The sequence below is a fragment of the Poecilia reticulata genome, chromosome 3, assembly GCF_904066995.2.
Source record: "Poecilia reticulata chromosome 3, P_reticulata-male-v2, whole genome shotgun sequence".
Lineage (NCBI taxonomy): Eukaryota > Metazoa > Chordata > Actinopteri > Cyprinodontiformes > Poeciliidae > Poecilia > Poecilia reticulata.
Window position 1 is genome coordinate 25,641,241 of NC_088832.1, and position 25,780 is coordinate 25,667,020.

A 25,780-nucleotide genomic window follows, 5' to 3' on the forward strand; every position below is an offset into this window, starting at 1 on the left:
CTGAAACTGTGAGTTCAACTTTGGTCAAAGATGAGACCAAAAATGAACTTCGTAGGTTATGTGACATATCCCATGAGTGGCAGAAAACAAACACTGCAGGTCACTTAGCACACCATCCATCCTCATGGTAGGACATGTGAGTGTCTGCATGTCCGTTTTCAGCGGGAACAGAACAGCCGGTCAGAGCTGACGAAAATATGAACAGAGCTACGGTAAATGCAACACAATCCCGAAACATTACCTGTTAAGAGGCTGCAAGAGACTTTAGACTTGAGGGCAAAGATTCACCTCCACACACAGCAAACACAAACACACAGCCAGCGTTAGAACAGGATGGTTTTAGCTCAAATAACCGAATCACTGCTCAGACCCAAGTCAAATTAAGAATCTGAGCAAGACTTTCAGTTATTGTTCACAGATGTTCTCCATTTGTTGACAACTGCATAAAACAGAAGTTTAGTTTGAGAAAAATAATGCTATTTACTATTATTAATACACAAAATTTATAATGTGGTTTGCCATCTTGAGAAATTAAACCAACTGAATTTCTTAATGGAAAATAAACAAAAAGAACATGAAGTGTACAATAAACCAACTAAGGTAGGGAAATCCAAAACTTGTTTTTAAAGTAATAGAAACCCTAATAGCTAGATAAATTTGTAAATGATCATTTTAATAATTTATTTGATTTTATGTGATTTTTTCCTGACAAACAAAATGTATCAATCAAAGTTTTGTTTCCTTTTTTTTCCCCCTATGGTGGCAAGTATTCTACTGTCATTTTATTTTCTCTTACCCAGCTTGTTTGGCAGACACCAAAAGTCAGCCATCAACTTTAAAATGGTAAAGGAAATGTTTTATTAATAACGTTTTCAAGTCTGTGCAACTTATGATACTACAACTGTAAGGACGTGAAACGTTGCTGTATCAAACTATTTTAATAAGGTAAAATTATAACAGAAACAAAGCGTTTACATAAAACAATAATGTTTTTTTTTTTCTTCTGTTTGGCTGGTGACTCAAAACTCAGCAGCCCTGCCCACCTTTCAGTCAACGGGTTGTAGTTCTCACTTCACCCCAGTAGATGGCCTCGTTCTCGAATGGATGACGACTCGGGATTAAAAGGAGGATCACTGATGTAATGTCCTCTGATCTGTTGGACTTACGTCTAAACAGAGGCTAAAAGTGTGGCCTGCTATAGGTAAAGCAGATATGTTAATGAGAAGACCAAAGCTGAAGTGTCTCTTGTTCTGTGTCATACACGGCTTCCGGAACTCATAATGAAATACGACTTGTTTTATATACATTATTTAGTTTTTAAATACCGCTAGATATTTTGTTTATGTTTCACAAGACAAATTGGCGAAAATCCCTATCATGGAAAATTGTGATTTCTTTTTACTGCGCAAATCTGTGAGGCTTATCAACACATAAAAAAGTAGACTAACTTAATCTAAATAAATAACATATATTTTTTTTTATTTAAATACCACAGATTGAAAACTTACATTAATAACAAAATTTGATTACTTTTGTTCAAAACAAATGACCTTCTAATGTCACAATCATATTCACTAAACAAGCATGATTATTAACAGCGCTGGGTATTAAACCACTGAACTGTATCTACAACAAAGATAACATATCAACATCTCTAATCTTGGGCTTCCATTCATGTCACGATTATTATTTATTAATTTTTTTTTCAATGCTTCTTCCCCAAAGCCGCCTGCTCGCTGTAGAGGTGCGAAAGAGCGATTGGAGAGCGCAGCGCTGACGTGGTGACGTCACACGGGTAGCGTGTAGGGGACCTTGTAGCCTCTTCGGCCTCCCTCTCCAGTCCGGAGAGACACAAGTTATCTGGGAGGCTGCCGAAGGGCCGGCGATCTTTCCCCATCTTTTCTGCGTCGAGCTCACTCCCCTTCATCCGTCCTGTATGGTGGATATTATTTTCAGCTCTTCTTTCTTGGGTGATATGGGGGATCATTCCAAAAGTAAGTACGCCGAATTGCTCCGTGCGCTTTTCAAGCAGGAAGATTTAAGAGTCCCGACGCAGCAACAGCTGCAGAATTGGATCGGCGAACAAACGGGTTAGAAAAGACGATATTCAGCAACGAGTCAATTAAGAGAGCAGTTATCCTCACGTTGCGCTGCTGCACTGGATTATTTCTATTATTATGGTTTCGGTGGAGATTTTAATAAGAAACACGTGTCAGGTTTATTTTATTATTATTATTATTATTATTATTATTATTATTGCATGGAAAATGCCCAAATCTACCAGTTGTTACATAACATTGAGGTTCATCTTCATTAGAAAAAAACATAAAGAAAAAATCTGCCAAAAGAAAAAAAAAATAAAAATAAAACAAGGCTAAAGGATTTTTGGGTGTTAATTCGACTGTGCACAACGTTGCGTTGACAAAGCTGTGGCCTCTTCGCAGAGAAGTCAGGATTCGCGATGTGTGTAGGATGTGGAAGCCAGATCCATGACCAGTACATACTGAGAGTTTCCCCCGACCTGGAGTGGCATGCTGCCTGCCTGAAGTGCGCGGAGTGCAGCCAGTACCTGGATGAGACCTGCACTTGTTTCGTCCGGGACGGGAAAACTTATTGCAAAAGAGATTATGTAAGGTAGGAGTTTTTGTTTTTAAGTTCCCCTATTACTCACAGGCTGTTATACATGTGGTGTATAAATTAAATATCACTATAGGAAGGATCTCCTAAAAAAAAAAAAAAAAAATAATAATAATAATAATAATAATCACGAGTAGAAACAACTAAAGGAGGGAAAAAATTCATATACAACGGCTAGTTAGTTTCAGCTAAAAAGATTTCAAACATTTTATTTCAAATAAATTAAATATAAGTATAAATATAAGTATTTTATTTTTCCCCAACACTTTACAAAATTGTCTAAACAGTTGCAAATTTCGCAGGCTGTTTGGGATAAAATGCGCCAAATGCAACCTGGGGTTCAGCAGCAGCGACTTGGTGATGAGAGCCCGGGATAACGTGTACCACATCGAGTGCTTTCGGTGCTCGGTGTGCAGCAGGCAACTGCTGCCGGGGGACGAGTTCTCCCTGCGGGAAGAGGAGCTGCTGTGCCGGGCGGACCACAGCCTGCTGATGGAGAGGAGCTCCGCGGGAAGCCCCATCAGTCCCGGACACATCCACTCCAACAGACCGCTGCACCTGGCAGGTGCGAATTTTATGTATTTATTATTATTAATATTATTATATGGAGTAGCCTACTTAAAAAAAAAAAAAAAAAAAAATAAAATATATATATATATATATATATATATATATATATATATATATATATATATATATATTATGTAGACTTTTAATTTAAAAACAGCTAAAATAAAATTTGTACATATTTTTCTAGGGTTCGAACTTTATTTTTTATTTTCTTTGGGTTCAATCGAATAAAATCAAAATGTGTGTTTATGCATGTGTAAGTAAACTGGTGTGCTGTGCGACCTTTCCGTAGGCCAACTTTATAATTGATCTCATTAGCAGTAACCTGCTCTGTTGCCAGTATCTAAATAATCTGGGACTTGAGTCGCGGCCATGTCTGTGCGTCGTTCTGTGTGTCTGCGCGCGCGCGGGGCTGTGTGTGTGTGTGTGTGTGTGTGTGTGTGAGGAAAATCACTCCACCAAAATAAAGACATTTGTAAATAAAGGTGACCTTCTTTCTGCTGGTATTCAGAGACAGGCCTCAGAGGGAACCTAGTTTGCCTTTTTTTTTCATATTTAAAAGGGAACGTCTGTTTTTTGTGACAAAAAAATTCCCTTTCACTCAGCGAATCAAGTTATGTTTGAAGTCGTGTACAGACACTACTTTTCATTTACAAATGCTTTTTTTATTATTATTTATTTTATTAATATTATTTTCAAATCTGGAATAATTTGTCTCTCTTGATTGACATTTAGGTAGAATTTCTCACTATTTAGAGAAACTCTACATTTATATTTTCATTATTTTCCCAATGAGAAATATCCCTCCGCGGGACATTCCGATTCAGGGCAACAACTCTGCTGGGGTTAATGTGAGCTCCGTGTCTGTGAACGAACATTTGAAGCAGTCTGTGAACCCCTGTTTTTTTTGTTTTGCTCCCTCTTCTCCGTCCTCAGCAGATCCCGTGGCGGTTCGGCAGGCTCCACATCGGAACCACGTCCACAAACAGTCTGAGAAGACGACGCGGGTGCGGACGGTGCTGAACGAGAAGCAGCTGCACACGCTGAGGACTTGCTACAACGCCAACCCGAGGCCCGACGCGCTGATGAAGGAGCAGCTGGTGGAGATGACCGGCCTCAGCCCCAGAGTGATCCGGGTCTGGTTCCAGAACAAGCGGTGCAAGGACAAGAAGAAGTCGATCCTCATGAAGCAGCTCCAGCAGCAGCAACACAGTGATAAGACTGTAAGCATCTTCGTAAGTTTGGCCGCTCGATTCCTCTTTAAAGCACTTTTTTTTTTTTTGGCTTTTAGCTCACACTTAAGTTATTTGTTTTGTGAATGTCTGTGTCTTATTGTGTCTTTGGTTTTATTTGGTGGAACTTCTATATATATATATATATATATGCTGCTTTCCTTTGAACAATACATTTTTGGCACATACATAGGCTGGGATGACATTTTGTCATAAATTAATGATCACAAAAGAAATGTGAAGTTAAAAACATATCTACTTTTTTCCTCAATTTTGTTCTTCTTTTTTTAGACAGGGCCGGTCCAGGTTTTTACAGGGCCCTTAGCAGAATTAGGGGACCCGCTTTACGTTATTGTGGCAACAATTTATTTGCATTGCTCAAGTTTGATTGTTTTTACTAAGCTGAACTAAATACAACTTGTACATTTAACTAGTGAGTCCATAACAAGTTTATGAAGTCAACTGTGTGTCAAAATGTTTTTGCTTGAAAAATCCTGCATGCAATTTAAGTTTTGAACATTATTTATTTATGCTTTGCTTATATATATTTATATCTTTTACATTTGTCATGTATTTAACAATAGTTATCCTCTCAATCCTTCTGATCTAGACAGCAATGCACTTTTTTGTGTTATTTCTGCCATACTGCTCATTGAACCTGTGAATAACCACAGCTCCGTTTCTCTAGTTTACTAGTCTGGCAAATTTGTTTAGTCAAGAAGCTTTAGTGCATGCCCAAGCGCAATTCAAAATTTACAAGCTCCAGCGTTACGGCCCCTGTGGCCCTATAGCTCAGAGACAAACTGCACATTTTTAGCCCTTTGGTGGTTCCTCCGGAACAATCTTACATATCAGCTTGACTGTTGTGGGAGAATCAAGAAAACAAAAAAGAAACGATGAAATTTAATTCAAGATTTCTCCTCAGAACTTGCAAGGCCTCACAGGAACGCCCCTCGTTGCTGGAAGTCCTATCCGGCATGAAAGCACTGTGCAGGGTAACCCGGTGGAGGTTCAGACCTACCAGCCTCCGTGGAAAGCGCTGAGTGAATTCGCTCTGCAGAGTGACCTGGACCAGCCAGCTTTTCAGCAACTGGTGCGTGACACAGCAGTCTATTTATCACTTTAAGAGCCCAAATCATATTTCCACAAGGTGAGACATGGTGGTAGTAGTGTCATGCTGTGGGGAATGTAATCTGTTCTGTAGCTTAGCGTCTATAATAATAATAAATAATAATAATAATAATAATAATAATAATAATAATAATAATAATAATAATGATGCAGTTTTCGACATACAATCCCGTAAATCTGACACCGTGTTTCCTCCTCTTCAGGTGTCTTTCTCTGAATCGGGCTCTCTTGGAAACTCTTCGGGCAGCGACGTGACATCGTTGTCCTCTCAGCTACCGGACACCCCGAACAGTATGGTACCCAGTCCGGTGGAGACGTGAGACCCAACGGTGGTCTGTGACCATCACTACCGCTGCCACCTCCTTCTCCTCCTGCAAGGACAATTTGCAGCATGATCCTGCCCCCCTGCCCCTCCCCCCCCACCTCCCCTCACCCTCCAGCTTCCCCACCTCCACACCCACCTCCACCCCTGCATGTGACCAGCTCATCACAACGCCTGTCGTCGAGAGGAGACTCTTTTCTTTGATCTTTTTTTTCTATGCCGTGGAGGAGGTGGAACAAAGGGAGCACCGATTGACTTATTTTGTTTTTATGAGACCTCAGTGGCAAAAGAGAAAAAGAAAACTAAGAACAGTTGATGCATGACTCTTCATATGGAGAACAAAGATGTACAGAAGACTTCTCGATGGATATATACAACAAACCTTCCCTCAGAAAAAAAAAACAAACAAAAAAAAAATCACAAGCTACTGGATCATTTCCATGTTACAGCAGAGAGACTTTCTGCATTTTCAGTGTGATCATATTGTGTCTTGCTTCTTCAACATGAGAATTTTTTGATACCTTACTTGTCGAGTCCACTTGACTCTTTGTCTTAAGGTCAGAGCATGATATTCTGCAAAAGTATTCGTGGTGTAAAATACTTTATCTTGAAGGGCCGGTTGTTTGAGCTCAAAGAACAAAAAAGTAAATTATTGTTATATTATTTATTGTTAGGAAAGCGATTCGTTAAAGGGAGTATTAACTGATAAGAAGAATAAAAAAAAGATGAATACAAGAGATGTCTTCATGATCTTTGTGCAGGCGACGATTCCTAATAAGCGTTCATCTTTTCTTTTTTTTTTTGCTGTGACTGAATAAAATATCCTCTTTTTTTTTTTTTTTTTTTTTAACAGACTACATAACTTTTAAAAATTGAAGGTGTAAGCCGTCTTGAGTCCTAAGGAGGAATTTCTTTCGTGCTAACCATGTGGTTTGTCCCGTTCCACCTTATGAACTGGGCCGCTGCCTGAAGGCGATCGATCTACTTCTTGTTATCTCCCCTCTCCATCTCTTGGGTTGTGTGGCAGGAATTAGACAGTGGTCATTTACTATCTCGGGGGCAAGAAAAGCAAAAAAAAAAAGCAAAAAAAAAAAAGAAACAAACAAAAAAAGGAAAGAAAAGAAAAAAAGTCTGCTGTAAATCAGCTTTGCTCAGTCTGGTTCTTCTGGTTGAGTCACAAGCCGGTCTAGACAGCGCGCAGGGATCGGCGACCTCTTATCTGGTCCTGGCATCACCTGCAAGCGATACACTGACTAAAGCCTCAACAAAACCAAACACCCCCCACCATATCACCGCCACCTTGAACACACAGACCCCCGATCAGAGAAGCCCCCCCCCCCCCCCGCCCCCCTTGTAAACGTGGGGCGCAGAGAGCGTCGCTTGTCCTTTGCGTTTATTTTTGCCTCCATGAAACTGCGTTTTTACGCACGGGTCAGACGGGGTGAGATCGTTGGCTAAATGGACTGACCTCCTTCGACAGAAAACCACCAAGAATTTAAACGCAGTTTACGGATACATTTTTTAGAACACAAAACCGTATAGGCGTTGTTTGGTATTGTTCTGAAACGACCAAAGTGCGACGTTGCATTTATAATTCTGGGCAGAAAAAAGAGGAATAATACAAAGACAATAGATTCAGCTGCTTTATACAGACTTTTCCCATCGCTGACTTCCGAAGAAGGAAGAAAGAAGAAAAGCTCAGTTAACGCACCAAATAATTCAGAAAAGTCCCCCCCCCCCCTCCTCCACTGTTGTTGTTTACAGGGTCTAAATTGCATGCTTGAATGACAAAAGGCAGATTATAGATTTGTAACTGAGCTATTTCAAATACAACAAGCAAACAATGCGTGCAGATTAAGATAAGGGAGATAAGGGGGCGGGAATAACAACAGGCTCTGAGAAAATGCGAGGCCTGTAGAAACAATTCTCTGCAGAAAAATCATTACAGGAGGCCAAATGTGATCGCAGGTCGGCTCCTGTCCGGCGTGCGCTGACTGGAACACGGTTATTAAAATGAGCATTTCATCTTTTTAAAAGCTGCAAAATTAGTGTTTAATTTGTTTTTCAACGTGAATTTTCAAAACTTCCCCCACATGAAAAAAATTGAGAGCAGTGAGAAAACAGCAATGAAGTAATTCGGAAATAAATATTTTAGGTTGTACAAAGGCACGAAAAATAATTCTTGTTTAAGAATGGTGGAATAATTTGAAAAACACGCACGTAATAAAATAAATTATGTTTTTTTTTCCCCCTTTCTTTTTGTCGTTGTCCGTCTTGCTTCTTTCGCTCAGATCAGGGTTCGGATCATATCAGAGGTATGACCCGTTATCGAGCCTTTAAATGGGCGTTTCCCTCAGTGCGATAGAGAAATAAGCTTCAAAATAAACAGCTCAAAGCGCGTGCACGCTAATACGTTTCTTCAGGATCGCGCCTCCAGATTGACGATCCTTCACTGATCTTTCTTAAAGGGAAAGTATTTGGCGTCGCCGCACATCTGGAAATAGTAAATGTTAAATTAATCGGACCCGAAACGAAACAATTGCCCCACTCACTCCTTCCCTCCCTGGTTAGTCTGGAGGTGTGTCCGTGATCGGTGCAGGTGTCGAGTTAGCATGGCGAGGACCGACAATGATTTAGAGCACGAGTACATTTTAGAGGTGTGATGCAATTCTCTCATTCTAATTGGCGGAAGGTGTAATTAGATCAACGACCGCCTCCAGCCTCCAGCAGGCACACTGACGCACAACCTTAAGAGCAAAAATGTTGATATGTTTTACTTAAATTGTTTCATTGTTTCCTCACCTTTGTCTCTTTCAGCAGATATATATATATATATATCTTTTTTTTTTTTTGCAGTTTATAATGAACATATACATTTTAAGACATCGCCAGCTGGTTGGCTTAAATTGATGCAACAAAAAATAGCGCACAGTTATTTCATGTGCTTTCACTTAACTCGTTTTATTTTTAGTTTACTTTTAGGTGAAGCTAATGTGTTTAAATAATAAATCATTTTTTGGCCCCACACCCAATTTAAAATGCCACGTCAGTGATATCTTCTGCTTATAAAAACAGGTCACACGTCAAGACCAGTTTGTGTTTAATAGATCTATTGATAATATTTCTGTAGCAGCGTGGAGGTGATAAAATGCAAGATTAGGATATTTCCTTCTTCATCGTTATTATTATTATTGCTTATGAATAATTATTATGACACCAATAATAATAATAATAATAATAGTAATAATAATAATAAGCAATGCAATTTAGGAATACATTTTTGATTTATGGAAAAACTGAAGAAAATGTCTGATAACAGTTTGTGAATACACATTTTATTGTATGCAATAAAATGCAGACTATGTACTAATTAAAACGTATTAATAAAAAATTAAAATAAAAAAATAAAAAAATAAAATAATAATAATAATAATAATAATAATAATAATAATAATAATAATAAAATGTCATATAAAAAGAACAAAGCAAACCAGAAAACCCAGACTGTGTGACTGTCTCCACATCCATTCCTGCCGTGACCTTGCCTCTCCACATCGGGGGCCACCGGCCGAGGAGCAACTGGGACAAAGTTGCAGTCCAAACCTCTCAGGGGAAAAGTTCTGACAGCTTGACTTAATGCAGAAACTGAGTTGGGAGATTTTTCTTTTCTGGAATAGTGGGTGAGAAACAAGCCAAATGAGCTTGTGTGAAGAGAAAGTGGCAAAACAATGAGTGAACTGACACCCCCTGAATCCTGGCTGAAATCAAAGCATAAATAAGTCGGTCTGAAAAAGCAAGCCATGTTTGACTTTTTTTCACGTTTCTGCTCGCTGATTTCTTAATAAACACTTTCACATGCGAAAAGTTCAGGGAAATAAGACACTATTTATTATCTTTGATCTATATTCTCCCAGTTTTACATCGCCAGTGCTTTTTTCCAGTGTGATGTACTTAAAGGTTTTGGCCATTAGCAGGTGTTTAAAGTAGGAAATTTAGGGGTCAATTTATCTCAGACCATTAACAGTCGATTAAACATATAAGCGACAAGAATTTCCTCATCTTTAGGCTGCACTGATAATAAAACGGCACAGTCAACATTTGTGTGTGTGTGTGTGTGAGTGTGTGTGTGTGCTACCTTACCACTTGGTCACTATTGATCCTTAGGATTGAATGCTGCTTTTATGGGAAGCTGACATGATGAGTATATATCCAGATATTATCATTTAAACTTTTAAAAGCACTAAGGCCAGCAGGGCAAAAGCTTCGTAGGAAGTGTAATGTGAAATAAAATCCATTTTATGTGTTTGTGTATGGGATGGCATATCTTGACCATTATGGGGTTTTTTTTATTATTATTTTTGTGAATTTAATGAGCCGACAACAAAATAATCAAACAATGGAGCCAAAATATCTACTTTTTTTTTTTTTTAGGTAGGCTATACCAGTTTAAATAACTTCTAAAATTTAGGAATACAAATAAATCTGTTTAGAGGAAAGAATTGAAAAATGAAAAACATCTCTACTAACCTGGTTGATAAAATGTGCACACATTTAAACGACTACTTTGTGGAAAAAACTTTAAATTTCAAACTTTGGGCTTAGGACAGCATCTGTTAGCATGCCATATATTTACTTTGCAATATTTGCAAAAGATATTTATCAGATTGTGAGGACGTTTTATGTCCAGAGCTCTCTTCAGATGACCCCAGAGATTTTCTGTCAGATCTAGCTTTGGGAGATTCTGTTACTTCTCTTCAAGCAAAGTCATTATTCTGTTGATATTCTTTAACCCAATGTAGTATTGAAAAACTAAATCATAGTTTATTATCTGCCATCCGGGGGACACACAAAGAGTTGGAGTCAAAACTGGCTGCTATTTGAAATAAATTCATAATTTCTTCCATTCTGGAAAAATCCCAAGATCCATGTGAAGAGAAGCATGATCCTGCCTTTAACGTGTGGATGTGATGTGCTCCCTGAGATGTTCGGTGTTAATTCTTGTTCCTTCAGACCATAACACTTTCTCTTCCAAATGGTGTTTAAAGATTTCTTCCCAGGTCAGATTATTTTTTATTTGTAAAGAAAAGCACACGTTTTGTACATTTTTGCTTTACTCCTTATATGTTGAAAGACATCCGTGGTACTTAGGAGAAATTGTTTCAACTCCTTCAGCCTTTCTGTCAACCTTCTTGGGTTTCCACTTTGTGCTTGTTATTTTTAGCATCTCCAATTGTTGATGGTTGACTTTAATTTATCATAGGAAAAATATGAAGCTTTCACAATTTTTGTTTCTTTTCCCTCTTACTGACAGCACTGCATAATGTGACCATTTTGATGCTTTGGATGGAAGCTCTGAAGTGAAGGATACAAATGAGCAAATGTTAGGGAAGTCCTTCTAAGATAGCTGAACTTTCATATCTGGCTATTCAAATGCACTAAATTAGAAGGCAGGTGTGAAATTGGCAAAATTGAACAAGTGTTTCCAAACAAAAAATAAATAAAATAAAATAAGGTGTGCATACACATAAAATCAAGTTTTCTTATTCGGTTACATTTTTCCTCTATGCGATAGTTGGTTTTTGAATTGGAATAAACAGGATAAATGTCAAATCAAACACTGAAAAGTTTTAAAAACCCCGAGCTTTTAACATCAGTGTGAACGCTTCTGAGATCAAAAGGGCAAACCATATCCTTAGCTGAACCTTCAGGGCATAATCTGCATATGCAGCAGCTTGTCTGCTGTGGAAAATACACTGAATCTCTTATCTTCTGTGTGTTTGCGTGTGTTTGCGTGTGTTTGTGTGTGTATGCATGTGCGGTGGCTTTGATGATCAGACCTCAGGCTCACCTGGAACACACAGAGAGCAACAATCTGCTTCCACGGTCCCGCAGCTGAGAGAGTGTCAGAGCTGCGTAAATCACAGTGCCCCATCCACGCATAAATCTGCTGCAAAAACAACCCACCAACGCCCATTAGGAGAAGAGGGGAGGGTCAGAGCCGCCCCCGTCCCCCCCAAAGACACACACACACTTTATCGCTATAAAACACAACGAGAGTTCACCTGTACACCGTGCTGTTATTAGCCCAACAAGGAAGACAAACACATGTCAACGGATGCAAACAATGAGGTAGTGAATGTGAGTCACTCTAAATGAGGAGCGGCATCAAAAGGCTTCAGGGAGACTCTCTGGCGTTCACCAGGGTCATTTCAGTGTCAGTTCAGGAGTTCAAGAATGTTTTTAGGAAGTCTTTACATTTCAGATTTAGTACTGAAGTTCAATTAACCCTCTGACTCACGAGGAAGGACGAAACATAGCTAAGCCCCTAATTATAGCAAACAGAGCCAAAACGAAACTGTAAATGTCATGAAATATTGCTCCTGTCAGATAGAAACACAGTGTATCTATTCACAAGGTGTGTGGGGGGGGGAAGTGAAGTTCAGCTTGACATGGTTTCAGCCTGGATGAGTCAATAATAGAAACCGGTAATACAGAGCTTGATACACCGAAATTAACCCAAGTTAGTGTTTTAGCTGGAAAGCAGTTGACCTGCTACACAATCAGTTTAAGAAATGACCCCAAACATTTGTGAAGCTGAGAAACACAGAAAGTCAGACAGAAAGGATGGGGACTGTAGATTTAAAAAATAAAATAAAATAGAAGCATTGGTTAAGGCTCTGTGGTGATCCCCCTGTCCCAAGGCGATCCTGCCACTTTAAGAAATGAAGCAATATCATTAATGGAGGCCTCGGAGGGCTGACATCTTGCTCCAATTCACCAGTTCCCCCGTCCATCACACCATTACGGTGGGCCCAGCCGTATTAAAATCCAATCACTCCTCTGGCTAGTTTGATTAAGGAGGGCAAGTGCACAAGAAAGGGCTCCCACCCATTGTTGCCTCTGCCAGGGAGTCCCCTGAGGCCGGAGCCGGGTTCCTGTCTCAGACGGGGTCTGCTCACGAGCTACAGTGGGACGACTCCTAAATTCTCCATGCTATGACTTCTCTCTTTTATTTAAAACTTCCGTTCGACTGATCTCTGAGCAGGGAGGAACTAGAAGGACATATTCCCAGAATGCAATTGAGCAACTTTTTAGACCAAATTTTCCCTCAAGCCAAGCTGTCAGCTATAACTCACCCAGTAAATATGGCAACCATGTAAATGTTTACCTAGCAGATTTGAAGCAAATAAAAAAAAAAAAAATTTGTTCATAATTTGGGAAGTCGAGGTTCTTGAAATGAACTTGTCAAATTTTTTTCAAATGCTTTTTCCTCTTCATTCACTTACTGAAATTCTTAGTTTAATTTGCTAACATATTTCCAAGGGCCTTTGATTTCATGTACAATCTAATAAATGTGGCATGAGACAGGTTGCCACTTTGAAAACGGTGAGAATGTAGCAACAATTAAGCCGTGCTTCAACTGCTTGCTTTCTTTAAAACTAAATAAATATTTATTGATTTAGAAGATTTTTATTTTTTTTAACAATGCTGTAGACCTAAATGTTGACCGCTGATCAGGTCAAATGGCTTTTAGAAATTGTACTTAAAAAAAAAGGGATATAATTATTTAAAATTTCTTTTGCATTGGTTTTTACAGTCATTTGTCCAATAAAACGGCTGCAACAAAACAAAAATAAATGCCCCCGTATTTTTGTTTCGCACTACTTTGAAAACCAAATAATAAACCGAGAACAATAACAATGATTTTAATAACCACAGCATTTAAAGTTGCATTTTCAATGCTTGCTGCTCTGTGGGTTACTATAAATTAGCAGCATTTTTGATCCAAATAAACCTAAATTGGTTTCCAGCCAGCAAGTAACTAATCTGTCTTTTGTTTAAACGTCAGGCTACTGCTGCCCTCTCGGAGGGAGATGCATCAGACAGATTGGCTCTGGGAAACGAGGCAGCATCACAGGTACAGACCCCGCGGCCTGAAGCAAATTAAAGCCAGAAGGCCAGGCCAAGCCTCTGCGACCACAGCGGCATAAATTACTGGGATTTACAAGTTTTTTAAAACACTTTTAACAATACTCCCCTTTAATGTGCTCTCTGTTTAATAATGCACTTTGGGTTTTAAGAGCACGATAAACAAACCAATAATTCACTTTTTTATCATCTGAGGGTGAAGCCCTTCAGGACCGGGTTCTACAGCAGCGTTCAAAGGGGCCTCAGGCGGATGACGTGGCCGGCTGTCGTGAGATGCTTTGGACAACAGCTGAGATGTAGCCATTGAACTTTGTGCTTTCTTAGGGATTAAAGCGCACCAAGGTTCATCTTCTCAAGAACAGCGATCTTTTTAAAAGCGAGACTGATACCGATGTGAATAAACACCGGATTTGGTGGAAGAGTTGGCTCGTTTCGAGGCATAAAACAACAAGACTCCTGGGTATCCAGCATGAGAAGATCTCAAAATAAAATGCTAGCGTAAACAGGATGTGTGCAGATTTAAGATCTCCAGTAAGATATTTCAACCTATCCAAAAGGTAAAAAAAAAAAAAAAAAATAGTAATTTTCTTGGCTTGGGTTATTCAAATTAACATGACTTTTTCTTTGAACAATAATTTGTGTGTGTTTCAGAAAGTGAGTGCGATCTGGGAAGGCTCACAGTAGCATTTGGCTGCAGTTTTCAGTCTGCAAAGCTTCACAGGATAAGTCAATGAGTCTCTGGGCTGCCAAGACCCATAAAGAGGACACAGAAAGGCTTTCATAAATTTTGAAACAACCAAATTCAAATAATAGTAATCTCTCATCAGGAAAAAGAATGCTATTGTGTGAAAACATCTTCCTCCGGTAACTAAAGTGCTTTTGTCAGAGTGAGCAGGCTGGGAGACAACTGATGTCTGTGTTAGAGCGAGGACCTGGAACAGATACAACACACACGCACACACACACACACACACACACACACACACACACACACACACACGCACGCACGCACGCACGCGCGCACACACACACACACTTGCATGTTCACTGTAACACCCACACCCTCCTCTGCGCTCACACACACACTCTCTCCGAGTCACTGCCAGCCGCCACAAATCACTAGGCCATAGCATCTAATCCTCCACCAGCCAGTGCCATGGCATTAAGCATCCAAACAAATTGTCCTTCATCGAGTGCTTGCAGCAGTAGAAGACATAAAGCAAAAGGGAGATAACAAGGGAGGGCCGAGGAGCTGGACCTGGAGAGGTGGCAGACCTCGCTGCTCTAAGCCTGCATTAACACACTCCCCGCAACCGTCTGTGAAAGAGATTCCAGGGATAGCACATGGACTGAAAAGCCACTTGATGTTTTTATATTTTTATTTTTTACTCATTTTTAAATCAAGTCTTCAAATCAAATAGAGCCAGAGTAGACAGAGGTGTCGTTTTTGAATGTGAATGTTGGGATGTGGTGGAAAAAAAGATACAGCGCCTTTTAAAAGTATCATACTTCTTTAAATTCATTATATTTTAACATGCCACAATTACAAATGTCTATGTACTTCACTCGAGTTCATGTGATAACACAAAGATACAAAAATAAAAGACATTTTTTAACTGCAATTGTAATTTTGCAAGATATATAGTTCTTTTGTTATCCCTAAATGAATCCAATTGGGAGTAGCAAGAATAAAATTATTGTTGAAAAAGAGAAGACCAATTTCAAGTCACAAGCATGGAACACAACATTTTGCTCTCTGATCACACTATCCCTACTGAGAAGCATGGTGGTGGCACCGTCATGCTGTGGGGTCCCTTTTCTTCAGCAGGTACAGGGAAGCTGGTCAGAATTGATGAGAAGATGGATGGCTTTCTTGGTACAGGCTGCAAAAGTACTGAAACTGTGACAGACATTCTCCTTCCAGCAGGAAAAGGACCTTAAATGTTTTAGTCACAGCTACAATTTAATAGTTTAGATTAAAGTAAATGTCAGAATGGGCACAGTCAAAGTTCTGACCTAAATCCAATTCAGAATCTGTAGAAAAGACAGTCAAATTGCTGATTCTCCCTCCATCCTGACTGAGCATGTTCGCAAAAAAGAATGAGCAAAATATGAGGCCTCTAGATATTCAAACGGTGGAATTGTGTCTAAAGGTGATTCTATAAAATATTGACTGAATGGGACCGATGTTAAATGCATCCCACAGTTTAGAGTTATATTCATGTATAAAAAAATAAGTGAAAACCATTCATTTACTTTCACTTCACAGTTATTCACTGTGTTGGTCTATTACATAAAATCTTAATAAAGCACATTTAAGTTTGTGCTTGTAATGGGTCATGATGTGGAAAAGTTCAAGGGTTATAGATACTTTTTCAAGGTTCCATGAGTCACTTCTTGAAGAATGTTTTTCGTTTTTGCCAAAACAAATAAAAGACTGGCCATTTGTGGATTTATTATTATCCGAGGATGTGAAGGAGAGGTAAGCGGCATTTCTTGGCCAACTTGATCAGCGTGTTTGACATCAAACAATGTATTTATTATCCATTGTGCATCAGAGGGTTTGGAAACGCTAAGGGTCAAAATTTGAATGAATGTGCCATCTTGTTTAGGCTTACCATATCATCGGATAGGAACTTCTCATATATTTTACACTGTTAATTGGAGAAAAAATTAGTGAACACGAGTAGAAAAACTCTTTAAAGTAGGCATATATGAATGGAGGCATGCATAAGGTAAGTAGAGCTCTCAGAATGGCTCCTTTTATGTGGATTTACATATTTGCAGTCTACAGCTAAATGTCTGGAATCAACTTCTTTAGCAAAATACTCAACTAGACTGCCATGAAATTTGCTACAGACCGCCATGGGCCCCTGCGGATAAATTGAATTAAAGCTGACCCCTTGGCATTTTATCTAGCATCACATCAAGGTAGGTGTACAAAAATCTAATTACGTCAGGGCAGCATTAGGTTGGACTTCCTTCATTGGATAAGTTGTCATAAAATTTGTCCTACTGCCTCAAAATAAACAGTGTGGGGGGTCCAGTTTTAAGTACATCTGAAACTGTGCTAAATACATGTTGCAAAACAATACCAATAACAATCTGCACACGTGAATGTGTCAACAGCAATGCATAAAAACACACTTTCCAGCTGATCACAAGGCTTTAGTTAATGTTCTTTTTAAACATTAAATGGTTGTGCCTCCTAAACGTAAATCTCAAAATATGTTTTTCCATCAAGATACAGCTGACCTGAAAGTCTTTAAAGCGTAATAATAAAGCAACATATCGTATGAGGTAACGATATAACTCCGGATTCGTCCGTTGACACCCTGAACGCCGTCTCTGCTGAGATTGGAGATATGCATCGGCCTACTAGCAGCTGGAAGTGGGCATGGTCAGGTTGCTGATAAGAGTGAGGGCACCGCTCTATCTGTGAGATCTGAGAGATGCCGACAGCTCTCGTGAAAAGGAAGCTGACTTAGGGCTGCAGTGGAGGCTTATCTTTACAGTTTCCTATACCACCTACTGACAGGGCCTGAGACTGTGTAAATTCCTCTGTCCTCTGAAATGACTCCGACCAGACAATGAGACGACACTTTGTGTACTGATGTGCACTACGGCACAGAGAACAGAGGAGATTTTACAAGGCTCGACGGAGACGAAGACAAACCCAGGTCACATGCGCTTCAAATAGTGTTTGGACACAGACAGTGAAGAACGCTCCACACCTTTCTTTTTTATTAATTGCAAAATTCCAACATCATGCAATTCACTTGGAGCTTTACAGTGATGGTTATCCGTTATATTTAGTTAGAAAATAAACACATTTAATAAAAAATTATGGTAAATATTGATTCTGTTGTGTTAAAAGCACTGACAAATTTACAGCGGATGAGTCAATATGTGAGAAACACCAGGGGTGAAAACTCGGCCCAATGTTATTGTAAGAATAATGTGTATAAGTCACTTCTGAGATGGCTTTTTTTTCTCTTTTTTTTTTGCTGCTTTGAAGCTTTTTACATCAGAGGAGCTGGGGTGGCATTTATCATCCAGTGGATAGTAGTTCCCTTTCAAACTTCTCTTTTTATGACGTGCATTATTTCCCGTGTGCACACATAAACAAAGCCGAGGCTGCCGGCACTGAATCAGCAGACTGTGTCACTGCTTGGCCTCCCGGGTCAGGCCAGCTTTCTTGTGCCGCCCAGTGCTTACATTAGCATGTGAAAGGCTAAAGCTGTTCCAAATATTCCCTCTAAACATTTATTCTGTCTTAACGCTGAATGAAAAAAAAAAGAAAAAAAAAAAGTAAATATCAAGGAACTGGCATGAATCCAGGATGCAAGTAAGACTTTTGCCATAACAAACCAGATAACAGAAGAATGAAAGAGTTTCTCACCAGGAACCTGTAGCCATGATTAGCTGATACTTTTGAGTTTTTTTCTTCAATCTCCAAATCGGTTCGAAACATATTTCACACGAGAACTCGTTCATCAGCAAAGTCCTGCCTGTCCCCAACGAGGCCGGCAGGCAGGCAGGCTAGCGGGCAGGCACCAGGAGTCTGTGTTTACACTGGAAGTGCCTGGAAATGAATTTCCCCACACTACTCTCATTTGTCTTATCAGCATATAAATGTGCCGCTTCGCTTATGGAGGACAACATCTGACAGAAAATGTCTCTTATTGGCTTAGAATATTTCCTTTTAAAGTGCAGGTGCATATGAAGATGAAGAAGCATCATCTCCTGACCGGGATTCACCAGAATTTAGCTGCCGCACATTTTTTAAATTAGCAGAGTGTTGGGGAGGGGCAGGCTCCGTGGGACGTATAAATATTCAGGAGGTACAAGCCGTATTCCCAGTCTGCTCATTCTGTTAACTTTTCCACACTGCGAGCAGAATCATCTGTCATTCACCCTAATTTAATCATCGGCCACTCTCATTCAATTATCCAATATAATATGCAAATGAGGTGAACAATGGCCAGCTCATGCTAATTATGTACATCAGAATAATTAGATTGGACAGCAGTGGTGGTAGGGAAAGGGGCTACCCTAACTATCATAAAGTAAGAAGGGGGAAGATTCTTTAATTAAGGTTGCAAAAATTTTATTAGAATCTGTAATATGCCCATAAATTGCTGAATGGTAGCCATACACAGGGGGGACATTACTCTTATTGAAAAGGGCTCCCTGAAGACGTGCACTGTGAAGCGCAGAGGGAATGTCCATACCAAGGGCAAAGCCATTCCAAAACAGGATTCTCCTTTACGGCAGCAAGGATCATAGCATGTAAACAGGAATTACCTTTGGACAGAATAAATACCAAAATGCGTGTATGTTTTGTAATTCTCTGCTGTATTGTACACTCTTTAGTATATTTTCTCCAGCCAGCTGTAATCGGAATCAGATGATGTAAAACGTGTGAGGCGTGCCAATGCAGTAGAGCATGCCTGGCAGCCAGTTAGACACAGAGAAACGTCAGCCCCTAATCCTGTCCTCTGCTGCTGCATGCATGCAGGCACTGCTGCCTCTCCACAACAGATCAGCAATGTCCAGCAGCCCAGCGCACAACGGGCTGCAGCGGGGCGCACAATGGCTCCCTCCAAGGACCAGCAGACAGCGAGCAGCAGGACCCTGGACGGGGTGCTGAGGCCACTGAAATATTTACAGAGGCGTGTTTTGTTGCTTTTGTGTTGAATGATTGAAGGGTGCTGTGTAGACAGTCTCTCTGGGGTTTGTTGCTGAGGGAAGGAAGTCACTGGGTGGGAAAAAAATAAAAATAAAGGTAAAGACAAAAAAAAAAAATACAAATAAATCACTTCTCGTCTTTAAAAATAACATTGTTTGTCCCGAGCTGATCTCTGTGTGTACAAATGAAGTTTACTTAGAGGGAAGAAATGCGCGGGGGTGTTTGAAGTTCGAAGGAGTCTGAGGATGGCCGAATCCTACGTAATCCATCACTCTCTGCGCAGACAGACAACAACACCTCCGTAATGCCGCGGCGTATCCTGCTCCGGCCAGACAGTATTTGTTAAACATGTCAGGGTGACAGAACAGCAGTAGGTCAGGAGCACAGTAGATTAAAGTGGGAGAGAGTCGGAGTGAGGATGTCGAGACATGTAAACTGACACATTCACGGCAGCGATAGGCTGTCTGCTATCTCTTCCTTTTCCAATACATCCCCGCTAAATGTGCACACAGACTGGTCACTGTTTACGCTGCGCGTCTTCTTTGCAGTACATTATCTGCATGTTATATGTATGGCAGCCTTACTTACACACAGCATAAACATACTTGTGTTCAGTCAGTTTAATACAGTTTTTCCATTACTTTGTAATCATTATGAGGTAATTCCCATTAGACTTGGACGTTGCGCGTCTGAAACATCTCTATGTCACTTCCATACTCAGTCAGCATTTCTTTTCCTAAATATACAATATCCATCCTATAATAAAACAAAGGTTTTACAAAAAACAGATCAGTAAGCATGGTGGTGGTAGCGTTATGCTGTGGGGATGGATTTTATCCATTGCGTATTTGCAAAGTAGAAGGAAATCAATTCAAACAAATATGAAAAGTAAAGTGTGTGTTTGTATTCAGCTCCCATTACTCTGATACCCCTAAACAAAATCCAGTACAACCTGTTGCTTTCAGAAGTTACCTGGGAGGTATCATTTAATCTCAGCACACATATGCGAAGGCCTAAGAGGTTTGTTTGAGAACAATAGTAAAGGGAAAAAAAACATTATTAAGACCAATAAATACACCAGAGATATTAGGGATAAAATATGGGTAATCTTAAATAATATCCAGCACATCTCACAGAGCTCTGTTTAATTTATCAGTCAAAACTAAGAAGAATATGACGACAGAGACACGGCTGTCCACCTCCACTGGCAGGTCAAGCATAGACAGGATTAATTAGAGAGGCAGTCATGGGGCTCATGGTAAGTCAGGGGGAAATGGAAAAACTATCCTGACAGGACTATTGATCCACAAATCTGACCGTTATGAAAGAATACGAGAAGAAGTTTGAAATGTGGAGACAGAGCAGATTTGTGGAGGAGGGTCCTCTGGTTAGATAAGACTAGAACATATTGGCTCACATGAAAAACACTCGTGGTGGCAACATGGTGGAGGTGGAATCATGCTATCGGGATACTTTTCTTCAGCAGTTTAAGAGATCCGAGTTAATGTGAGGATTGATCGAGCTTTACACTTTATTATTAGAAAGTGTTCTTTAACATGCAGAGAGTTAGAGTGGAAAGCTGTAGCTAGTTGAGGCACGTCTAGCTACAGCTTTCCAGCTTTCAAATGCGGCCTTCTTACTGCATTTGCAGTAAGAAGGCCGAGTATTGACCGAGTTTGGATGAACACAAAAACACACCACACTTTTAAGACTTGTATGTATAACAAGTGTGAGAAATCACATATAACCACTTTACGTTTATACACTACTTTATGTTGTTCTGTAATAAAAAAAATAAAAAATACAATACATTGAAGTGGTGGTAATGTGACAAAATAGATAAATGGCAAAAAAAAAAAATAATTAATTAAAAATTCAATGGGAGGGTTAAAGAAAATATGAGAGGAGAGTTTTAAGCTTCACCAATCAACCTTTTATAGACAGTTTGTGCATTTACCTTAAATGACTACCAAAAAACACTGGTCATAATTCATATTGCTCACTCAGATAAATACTTATGTGGGGATTGTGGTAAATGGCAGCAGACTCTTCTTGTATGTGCTTAACACAAACACATCATAAAAGCTTAGATCCAGGAACAACAAGATTTAGTCTTCATTCTTACGCACATCATGTGTCACCTGAGTTATGGCCAAGCATCTTGACCAAAGCTAGATGTATTTACTTTTGCTAATGTGATGACGTTTGTAGTCGGCATTCCAGGGAACGATGGTAATCAGACTCATGTGATGAATCAAATCTGAAACACTGATGCACAGTCCACCATTTCAATTTAAAATAATAATCTTTCAGGTTCTTTGAGTCATTGTTTTTGAGTTAAATAACAGAAAAAAGCTGACAGTGGTAAAGCAGGCATGAATGACCTCTCAGCTGATTATTTGTTTAATTTTGCCTTGTGTATTTTAGTGGTTTGTAGATTCTGCTTGGAAGACCTAAAGCAAATAGCAAAGACACATTTACTTCTCAAATTACTAGGGGTTCATGCTTGAAAAACAGCAGGTCTGCTGAGATTGGTTGATGCAACAATGCAATGTCGTGGCTTTGTCTTATCTCACTCCATGACGAATGTGCGAAGGCCAAAGGTCACACTCGTTCGTTCTTGTGGAGGAAACAGCTTTTCCTCCTGACAATTTATAGGTATAAACTGAATATTCACCAATATGTGTAGTATGAGCACAAAAATATGTGTACAGAAAGCTGCACTTCACATCTGACATTTGAATTACAACTAAACATTGAATACGCTCACTTTATTTTTTAGGAAAGCTTAAAACTGAATTTGCATATTTTCTTATGAAAATTGTGTTTATTTACCCAAGTGTCAAATGTGACTCCATATGAAAAGTACAAATTTTAGCACATTTTGTTATGAAAGACTGATTACATGAAGTCTCTTAATCATACAATCCCCCAAATGATGTGCAAAATCAGACGAAGGCAGTCAAAGTTAAGTTTAGCTGCTGAATTTCGAATCTTACAAAGAAATCCCTGTCTTGAGATGAAAGGAGTTGGAGCAACATGTTGGAAAAATGATTATTTAATTGAACACAATTATCTCTGATTATGTAATTTAGCTTCCACATTCAACCTAATAAATGTCTGCCATGTTCATTGCAGGGACACCAGACAAACACAAATCTGTGTGATCTCTCAGAGGGCTGCGGGGAAAGCCGCTTTCAGGGTTCATAATGACTCGGCAAACATTTTCACAGCAAATTTGCCCCACTTTCCATCTTCTCCCTATAAACACCGCGGGCAGGTATCACATAGTCATCAGTGTGCTCGGCACGGTTTGGAGACATGTATGCCAATACCTACACAAATGTAAGGGCCTGCTTGTGAGTGGGTCCCCTCTTCACACTTAGACATCTGAGTATGAAGCATGTCAGTCATAAAGTACCTCAGTATTCACACCCCTTTAAGGTTTTTTTTACATTTTATTATATGTGAAAAAGGATGACGGTGGATTTAATTTTGATTTTATATGCCGGATATACACTGTCATGTAAAAAAAAAAAAAAAAAAAAAAATGAAGCGGAAATAAATAACTCATGGCTTAGAAAAACATGTTGCATGACAATTTGGAAAGTGAGGTGTGTATGCATTAATTTGATACTATATTATGTAAAATTTACCTTTCAGATGAATTAGTAAATAGAGTCCATCCACCTGTTTGAATCTACAGTTGGTCAACGAAGACCTAACAAGTCTGTTAGAGAAGGCTGCTGAACAAATTGCAGATATCTTGTGCCTTGAAAATCAAATGATTTGAACAAAGTATTTATTAATCCACCATGTGAAAATGGAAAGCGTACAGCAAGAACAAAACAACCACCCATCTAAGCTAACAGACTGGACAAGGAGAGCATTAATCAGGGAAGTGGGCTGGATGGTACCGCTGAAGGAGATGCTGAGATCCATAATTCAGCTGGGAGAATCGGTTGGCAGGACTAAACAACTATTATATGTTCAGTCTGTAAATATGGCATTTATAGAAGAGCGGCGTGAAGCAATCCTTTGTTAAAAGAAAGCCATATGTTTAGTTTAAAATTTGCTACTGGTCCTTTAGGTGAGGCAGCACACATGAGAAAGTAGAACAAAAATGAGCACAAAATATAACTTTTTGCTTTTACGTCCACAACATTGCTTTGCGGAGAAAAACTAGCATACCAAACACCCTGAACACAACATTCATGGAGAAACATGATGATAAAAGAATCAACAACAAATGACATGGAGGAAATGGTGTAGTTTCTATCAGAGCAACATTAAACATGCAAATAGAGCCACTAGGAAATCGATTCAATCTAATCAAATTCCTTTACTGTTATTTATTCTCTTTCCTCATTAAAGTTTCATAGTGATAAAAAAATACTTTTAAATGGATGAATTTGTTTTTGATTCCCTTCAAAAGCTACTGTAAAAAAGCAGAGGCAAGTTTAAAAGTTTATTTTATAAAAATGGTTGAATTATGAGCAAGGATGACAAGAAAAGCGAAGGCACAACAAAACCTGTCCTCCGCTTGAAAACAGATTAAGAATTTTTTTGATATTGCATTTTTTTTTCTTTCCCCCCATTCTAACCATGACCATGGCTTCCATTCACCGACTGCTGTGGAAACTACGGCTGGAGAACGACGAAGAGAACGAGCGGCAGGTTTCTCACACATATTCAATGACAGGCGAGCCGCCGATCAAACGACTGGCTGTCATTAGAGCGCAGCAGCTGGGGCGGATGACAAGCTGTGCTGACTCTGACCCAGACAAGGAAGTTGTTTTATTTGTCTGTTCAAAAGAAAACTTGCAATTGCTGATTTTTTAATTTATTTAATAAACACTACGAGTAATTCTATCATGTTATGAGTTTACTCTTTGTCAGAAAAGGTTTATTTCCATCACAGAAAAGTAACCCCATAACATGATTCTGCCAACCTCATGCTTGCTAATGGATGTGGTGCTTTTTTGAGATCACCTTTGGAAACGATCATCCAAAAGTTCATGTTTAGCTTCTTCAGATCACAAAAATTATCCCAGATTTTAGTGAGGCAGACATTGACATATGTAACTTCACAGTAATCGATGCACAGTAATTATTCCATTGGCACCTGAAACTAAGGAACATCGGACCATGAATAAACCTAAAGTCTGCTTAGAGCGGCTGAAATTCTAACCTGTAAGCTTTAAAACAGGCCTCCATACCAGTGCATTAATGTTATATTTCAAATTTGTCCCTCAGTGACAAGTCCAGAGAACATTTCCCCTCTACATACTGCAGTACAAATCACTGGTAATTGGTCTATTACTCTGTCGCCATATCTGCCCCAGTGCTCACTCTCTGCAGCCCGGATGAGGAGCCAGCGGAGGGGATCTGTCTCACCTTGTCTGAGTGGCTCAGGTATGTCTCCCCCTGAGGGACTGTAGCACGCTCGTTTTAAAGGGTTACCCTGCAGAGAGAGCTGTCCATCACCAGACCTCCCGGTGAGGCGAAATTCTCCCAGTCACTTCTGGGGGCCGAGCAGCAGTCGATCACCACCACTAAGAGCATTTAAAACAGCGATTTTTGAGCTAAACTCTCTTCTGCGGGACAATCCCACTCTGTCACGTCTTTGTTAAAGCTGTCAGTCAGTGCAGACTTTACATAAACCAGTAATTGCAATTTTGAACCACTCACAACCTCCTTACTTGCTGTGTCACATGTCACAAAGACCTAAGCTTTTTGTTATGACATTCTTCCTCTAAATGGCTTTGCTAAGGCATCGATTGTCAGTTTGTCAGTCTGCACTTAACAGACCAGTGTGGACTTACGTGGTTTTACAGTAGACTAAACTTTGCCAGGCAGACTCCAGAATCACTGTAGTTGTTGCAAAGGTTAATATAAAGTATGTTCCGCATTTATTTAGTTAGTAACTCAATTAATGTTGGTGTTTATTATTTACCAAACGCCATCTGATTTTGACCCTCCATCGACAGACTCTTTGCTGTGTTGCTGGCTAGCTGAATTTGTATGATTTATCCAAATTCAGTGTCTTAAGTTTAGCTGCTTCCACACCTGTAAAGTCTTTTCAGCCTCCACCAGGTTTTCTTCTGAGATTGCTTCTATTTTGCTTCCTTCTTTTCCCTTTCAACTCAGCTGTTTCTTTTTATGTGCTGGTGAAAAGCTTCTCCATACTATAATTCTGCCACCACCATGTTTTATTGGTGGGACAGTGTGTATGGGATTATATGCAATGTTAGTTTTTTAGTGTTT

The 25,780-nt window shown here is 39.5% G+C and overlaps 1 protein-coding gene across 4 annotated transcripts; it reads left to right on the top strand.

The window, feature by feature from the left end:
• Nucleotides 1-1,654: 1,654 nt before the first annotated feature.
• isl2b (ISL LIM homeobox 2b) lies at nucleotides 1,655-6,731 on the top strand. 4 transcript variants are annotated; one of them, XM_081605346.1, is made up of 6 exons: nucleotides 1,655-1,994; nucleotides 2,445-2,634; nucleotides 2,940-3,202; nucleotides 4,144-4,442; nucleotides 5,365-5,532; nucleotides 5,774-6,731. In XM_081605346.1, the coding sequence occupies exons 1-6, from the start codon at nucleotides 1,937-1,939 to the stop codon at nucleotides 5,888-5,890; spliced, it is 1,095 nt and encodes a 364-aa protein (XP_081461472.1). In that variant the 5' UTR covers nucleotides 1,655-1,936; the 3' UTR covers nucleotides 5,891-6,731. The 4 variants fall into 4 exon arrangements, with proteins under 4 accessions (XP_081461472.1, XP_081461475.1, XP_081461474.1 ...); XM_081605349.1 differs by having other exon boundaries at nucleotides 1,659-1,994; nucleotides 4,144-4,430; XM_081605348.1 differs by having other exon boundaries at nucleotides 1,659-1,994; nucleotides 4,147-4,442.
• The last annotated feature ends 19,049 nt before the right edge of the window (nucleotides 6,732-25,780 follow it).